The sequence below is a fragment of the Trichosurus vulpecula genome, chromosome 5, assembly GCF_011100635.1.
Source record: "Trichosurus vulpecula isolate mTriVul1 chromosome 5, mTriVul1.pri, whole genome shotgun sequence".
In the NCBI taxonomy this organism is placed as follows: domain Eukaryota; kingdom Metazoa; phylum Chordata; class Mammalia; order Diprotodontia; family Phalangeridae; genus Trichosurus; species Trichosurus vulpecula.
Genome location: NC_050577.1, coordinates 93,068,629 through 93,075,882, shown reverse-complemented (window position 1 = coordinate 93,075,882; position 7,254 = coordinate 93,068,629). Strand labels below are relative to the sequence as shown.

General features: G+C 41.3%; 1 protein-coding gene across 1 annotated transcript; it reads right to left on the bottom strand.

Annotated features, from left to right (window-relative positions):
- Positions 1-4,636: 4,636 nt before the first annotated feature.
- LOC118852356 (ubiquitin-60S ribosomal protein L40-like) lies at positions 4,637-5,211 on the bottom strand. Its single transcript, XM_036762075.1, has one exon. The coding sequence runs from the start codon at positions 5,165-5,167 to the stop codon at positions 4,781-4,783; it is 387 nt and encodes a 128-aa protein (XP_036617970.1). The 5' UTR covers positions 5,168-5,211; the 3' UTR covers positions 4,637-4,780.
- Positions 5,212-7,254: the final 2,043 nt, after the last annotated feature.

Sequence of the window (7,254 nt, the reverse complement as noted above, 5' to 3'; positions counted from 1 at the left end):
TCCTGCAATCTTAAAAATGATAAATCTTCAAACCCCTTAATCTGCTAAGATGTTTTTAGTAGTTCCACAGACTTTAATTATCTGACTTTATTCCTGTAATTCTGACATAGCCAAAGCTGAAATGACAGGAAAAAGTGCCTTACAGGTTTTTTTTTTCTTTTTTCTCTTTTCTTATAACCTAATCTCCCTTGGAAAGCCTGAAGTGGGAGTTAGTACTGCTTACTGGAACAATTATTTCTACTATGAAAATTTGCTAATCTTTCCCAGTGTTCTAAACTCTCTGGCTACAACCCTTAGAATATTTTCTGGCTGGCTGAGTTTTAAATCTTTCAAGGTGACAGAATCTAGCTCACAACACAAACACAACACATACATTTTACATTTTACAAAGATACGAATGCAGACAAAATGACAAGACAGATACAAACAGACAAAGAATTCCAACCAAGTGCACAATTACAATTCTGATTTAACCATTTTGGCCTGAGGCACACAAGTTACCGAGGCATGCAGTTAGGCACACAGTTACAATTTTACAGAAGGGTGCAGAGAGGTCAATTAATAAAGGTGTGCAGTTAGGAAAGGATATCCTTATCAGAGTGATCCCTGATGAACCAGGTCAAGGGAGGGGCCTGGGAGTTTTCCTCACAAAGAATGCCAAGCTCAACCAAGACGGGAGCTCAGAGAACTGGAGCAAGGTCAAGGGTAGGGGACTAACTAGACAAGGTAAGGGTTGGACCCCAGAGAAATAAATCTCCCATGATACCTAATCCATTCCCACTGATATCAGAGAGTCCAATGACCTGGTTCCATGTCCAATACCACTTCTGACACCAATTAATGTAAACCAGATGGAACTGGCCTCTAACCTGTGGATGGCCAGAGCCAAACAAAGCAAGCTAGAGACAGGAGAATCAGGAATCAAATATAAGTTTAATTTCAAAGTGAGGCAATGGCTGCACGCAAGGGACACATATGCTGGACTCCCACCCCTAGTGGGGGGGAGGCCCCTTTAATGTGGGGAGATCTCAATACTTAAACCTATGGCTGTTCAGTGAGTTGTAGACATGACAACAACAACGTTAACAAGTTTGATTCATAGCAGAGTTCCATGACTAGAAACAACTCTGGGATTTTACTGTGGCTGAGCTCATCCAGAGGGTGAGCACAAAGGATTATTGTTATGACAAGCTCAGGGCACAACCTGCTTGCTGGGCCTTGGCTCTGAAAAACAGGGTGTCTTCTACTATCTTGACACACTGCACTCTCTCTTCTCTTCCTACCTGACTGACCTCTTCTTCTCAGTTTCTTTTGCTGGATTTTCTTCCATCTAACAGTTGCCAAAGTGATTTTCCTTTAGTTTGGGTCTGAACATGTCATACACACACACACACACACACACACACACACACACACACAGACCCAACTCAGTAAGCTCTCTATTACTTCCAGAAGCAAATAAAAAGTCCTTACTTTGCCATTACTCAATTGAAAAACGGTCACTGGATTTGAATAGGCAGTTTTTCAAATGAAGAATATTAAAGCTGCTACTAGTTATATAAAATGCTCTAAATCACTATTGATCAGAGGAATGCAAATTAAAACAACTCTGAGGTACTACCTCATGCTGCTCAGATTGGTTACCATGACAGAAAAGGAAAATGACAAATGCTAGAAGGAATGTGGAAAAGTAGGGACACTGATGCGTTATTGGTAGAGTTGTGAACTGATCCAATGGTTCTGTAGAACAATTTAGAACTATGCCTAAAGGGCTATAAAACTGGGCATACCTTTGGACCCAGCAATATTACTACTAGGTCTGTTTCCCAAAGCGATCAAAGAAAAGGGAAAAGGATCTACATGTACAAAAAATATTTATAGCAGCTCTTTATATGATGACAAAGAATTAGAAATTGAAGGGTTGCTCACTAATTGGGGAAAGGCTGAACAGACTGTGGTATATGATTGGGATGGAATAGTAATATGCTATAAGAAATGATGAACAAGATGGTTTCGGAAAAACTTGGGAGATCTTATATGAATTAATGCAATGTGAGGTGAGCAGAACTGGAAGGATATTGTGCACAGCGACAACAATGTTGTAACAATGATCGGCTGTGAAAGATTTAGCTGCTCTGATCAAAACAATGATCTAAGACTGTTCCAAATGACCTATGATGAAAATGTACCTCCAGGCAGAACATCGATGAACTCTAAGTGTGAATTAAAGCATACTTTTTTCACTTCTTTATTTCTCTTTTGCAACATGGCAACATGGAAGTACGTTTGCATGACCTCACGTGTATAATCTATATCATATTGCTTACTTTCTCAAGGGTGGAACAGGGGTGGGCAGAAAGGAGATAATCTGGAGCTCAAATTAAATAAAATAAATATGAAAAAATGTGAATGCCAATTGGGAAATATCTAATGAAATATATACATATATATGTATATATTATACACACACACTACACACACATATTGTGGCTAGGTGGCACAGTGGATAACGCACTGGGTCTAAAATCAGGAAGACCTGATTTCAAATCTAGCCTCACACACTTACTAGCTATGGGCAAGTCATTTAACCCTGTTTGCCTCACTTTCCTCATCTGTAAAATGTGCTGTATCCTTGCCAAGAAACCCCCAAATGAGGTCACAAGAATTAGATATGACTAAAACAAACTAAACAACAACACCACACACGCATACATATATCTGTATATATAAAATATATTTTTTACATATGCCCTTTGTTTGTATTTAAAACTCACCACATCCTGGCTACTCCCTGCTTTTCCAATCTTCTTACATTCTAGCCCTATCCCTACATTCTGTGATCCAGCCATACTGACCTACTTGCTCTTCCTCATGCAAGACATCTCATCACTTATCTTATTAGGCAGCTGAATGGCACAGTGGACAGAACATTGGGTCTAAAGTCAGGAAGACCTGAGTTCAAATCCAATCTCAGTCACTTACTAGTAGTGACTCATGACTGTGACCCTGGGCAACTCAGTTCACCTCTGTTTACCTCAGTTTTCTCATCTGTAAAATAGACGTAACAATAGCAGCTACTTTCCAGAGTTGTTGTGAGCAAAGGTGTCAAATGTGGGGCACAGCCCTAGTGCAGAACAAGATGAAAACATAATTGGAAAATACTAAACAAAATAAATAGAAATACAATATCACATAGATAATGTTAATATGTGGTTTTCTAGGTCAATAGGTGGCCTGCGGGAATCCTTTTGTATGATTTGGTGGCTCAGTTTCTATTTGAATTTGACACCGCTGGTCTTGAGGACCAAGTGAAATAATATTTGTAAGGCCCCTTAGCACAGTGCCTTGGCACACGTAACATATAGAAATGTTAGCCATTATCATCACTACAATCATTACATGCCTTTGCACTGGCTGTTTCCCGTATGCTCTCACTTCTTTTTTCTTCACTCTGAGAATCCCTGGAATGGAGTAGGGAGAGACCTGTGGCAGGCAGACCCACCAGCAGGCTATTGCAGTGGTCAGAGATGAGGCGATGAGGGTGGTGACAGTGCCGTGTTCCTGTCTGGCTAGCCTTGGGCCACTGTTCCTGTCAAGCCTTTAATGGGGTGGATAAATGACTAAAATTGGAGGAAAAGTGCAATTCTTAGGTATAATCCTTTTTATGTCAAACCTCTGAAGAATCTAAAGTGTCCCTGCTGGGTACGCTCACTGTGTTGAATGTTCCTGCAGGTGGCTCCCATGGTAACGTGGTTCACCTATGTAGACAGTGATAACTTGGAAGATTTTGAGATGAGTGACGTTCACAGAATCAGTATTGAAACATGCCCTGTGGATTCAGAATCTTTGATTTGGAAGAGATTTAAGAGGTTATCTATTCTAACGGGTAAACTGGAGTCTGGGGTGGGGGATTGGTAGGTGGGAGGTGAAGATACAGGCACCCAGGGGTGCCTGGGCATGGCTGAATTCTAACGTTAGACTATAAGTCTAAGTCAGTGTAGAGGAGTTAAGAACTACTATCATTGACTAAGCTCCATTACCACGTCAATGAAGACCAGAAATAACTGCAGTTAACACCTTTTTTTCCTGGGCTTTGCTATATATTTTTTGTCTTGCCTTGGGCAAATTTCTTCATCTCCTCATCTGTAAAATGAATCACTGAGGTTCCTATTCTCGATCATCCTTGACTCTTCACATTCCCTCTCTATCCTCCCACACCACCACTCTACTGTATCCAAATTAATTGCCCGGTCCTGTTGATTTTGTTGCTACAACATTAATTCCTTTCTCTCCACTCACTCACAAAGATCTCATGCCCTCTTCACTTCCCTGATGGACTACGTTCCTCCATGTACTCCCCTCTCCCAACCATTCTCCACACAGCTGGTTAATTGATATTCCTAAAGGAGAATGTTGCTCCTCTTTGGATAGGGAAAGACAATGTCTCCTTCTCTTTGGAGCTCATAAAACTTTGTTGTCTTCCTCTTGCCTTAAGGATAAAATATATATTCCTCTGGTATTTAAAGCTATGAAAAAATCTGGCTCCAACTTATCTTTTTAAGTCGATGACCTATTACTCCCTGTCATGAACACTAAAATCCTACCCAATTGGCTTACTTGCTTACTTAATTAATTCTTTTTTTTTTTTTCAACTAAAAGGGGATTTTATTGATATCACAGCCCCATTAAACCCAGGAACAAAGCCTTGTTACAACAGACTACTCAAGAGCACTTCATCAGTCAGGGGAGCCAAACCAAAACTGGGTCCCGAGGCTGGTCTTTATTTGACCTTCTTCTTGGGGCGCAGATTGTTGGTGTGGCCGCACTTCTTCTTACGGCAGTTTACAGCGCGGGGGTGCAGGCGGGCATAACACTTACGGCAGATCATCTTGTCACAGTTGTACTTCTGGGCCAGCTGGCGAAGGGAAGGCTCAGTGATGCCCCCTCGAAGACGTAGCACCAAGTGCAGAGTGGACTCTTTCTGGATGTTGTAGTCAGAAAGAGTTCGGCCATCTTCTAGCTGTTTTCCAGCAAAAATCAGACGTTGTTGATCTGGTGGGATACCTTCCTTGTCCTGGATTTTGGCTTTGACATTCTCGATAGTATCACTTGGTTCGACCTCAAGTGTGATGGTCTTGCCCGTCAGGGTCTTCACAAAGATCTGCATCTCTGCAACGCTGTGCCCGCCGCTTGGCCACCTCGCCGAAGAGAAAGAGCTACTTAATTAATTCTTACTTAATTCTTCCAGTACATGACATCCTATCCCCCATCCTCATGCTTCAGCATAGGCCACTCCTTATGTCTGCAAGGTCTCCCCCAACTTGAACTTGTAAAATCCCTAGCTTCATTCAAAGCAAAGCTCAGGTGCCACCTCCTACATGAGACCCTTCCTGCTATTTCTAGTTGGTATTTTGTGTCAACTCATCTGTATGCATATTGTAATTTTTTTGTAAATTCTGTGAAGGTAGGAACCGTTGTATCTCCAAGCTTTGAGTGCCTGTTAAACAGTAGGTGCTTAATAAATATTTGTTGAATTGAATTGGATGAGGAAAGTAGATTAGATGATCCCTAATATCCCTTCCATGACTCCTACCTGAAGTTTTTTGGTTACTTCCAGTCATGAGGGTGGATAACTCGGAAATCATCATTAAATTGGTCTAATTCTTAGAAGGTTCATTATGTGTAACAGAAACCTGCTTCCTGGTAACTTCTACCCATTGGTTCAGGTCCTAGAGGCAGCTAGGTAGCACCCTGAGACAAAAGTTAGGAAGACCTGAGTTCAAATGTAACCTCAGACACTTAGCTGTGAGACCCTGGACAAGTCACTTAACCTCTGTCTCGGTTTCTTCAAAATGGGCATCATAATAGCACCTACCTCCCAGAGTTTTATGAAGGTCAAATGAGATAATATTTGTAAAACATTTAGCACATAATAGGCACTTGATAAATGCTTGTTTTCTTCTCCCTTCTTAAGCAACAAGTCTGCCCCCTCAATTTTTTTTTTTGCTAACTTTGCCCTGCCTCTTGAAAGTTAACCATAGAGGAAACTCCTTAACAACTATATTATAGCTAATCTACTGGTCTTTCATGGATGACCCTAAACGAGTAGTAACTTGTCTGATCTTTTAGACATCGATGTTTGCCTGGGAGATGGAGTTAGGAATCCTGTCTCACCAAGTTTCCTTGACAAAAGTCCTGAAGGAATTAGATACCTGAAAAGAGCCACTCGGTGAAAAAACACCACCACCACATTAAAGTAACAACCCCCACCCCCCATCCCCATACACTAGCTATGTGCTCTTTGATAAACCACTTGATATAATACCCTCTTACCCAAATGGAGGGAGTGTTATCTAATCACTGGAACAGTGAACTAAGAGTCAGATTCCAGGGTCGTTTTTCCCCTAGCTTAAGCATTGATTACTTGCACAACCCTCCTGATATCTCTCCTTCCTCTATGTAAATGGGACGATTAATATTGAGGGAGGAAGGGAGATGGCTTTTTACCAGTCTGTGGGGTTGTCCTGACTTTGCCATTAACTTTCCACGGGGTTTGCCATGTAGGCCCCTAATCTCTTTTTTGTCTCAGATTCCCACCCATCCCAGATACCAGCCATCCTGATCATCAGTCCTGATTGTGTAACACACACCCAAGGAAGAGGAACTCCTCCAGTGATTCTGAAGCAATAATGAACACGAGAATGTGAAATATGTGATAATCTCCCAAACGTTGGCTTTCCTGGCCACTTCTCTAGAGAATAAGTAAGCATATCAACTAGTTCTGGAAACGAAGAGAAACTTTGCAGTTTTGAAGAATGTCTGATTCAGCGAACAGGCTAATGCTGGGCAGCTTTGTCCAACTGTGGGGCATCTGTTTGCTAAATAAAGGAATGAGTAATCCCAAACAATTACCTTCCTTTATTTGCTAAGGATAGTGACCATGAGAGCAGTACTCATTGGGAATGGATTCTTTTGTTGAGTCAACTATTCTAGAGGTTCCATTGGGTTTAGTCAGCAGTATTGTAAAGAGGATTTCTATTCAGATATGGTTTAAACTAGCTGACCACTGAGGCCCCTTCCAATGGGGAGAGTCTATAGTGCTGCTATAAGTGAAGCAGAGTTGGGGGCGTATTGTACCTCCACCTCAATTAATGTAATATAAACAATGCAAGAACATGACTGAGTTTTATATGTGCAAACATTATGGTTGATTCCCTGTCCTTTCTTTGCAAAGTATGAACCTCTTTGATTAGG

Coding starts and splice junctions, on each gene's coding strand:
- LOC118852356 (XM_036762075.1), bottom strand. CDS start 5,167: ATGCAGATCTTTGTGAAGACCCTGACGGGCAAGACCATCACACTTGAG.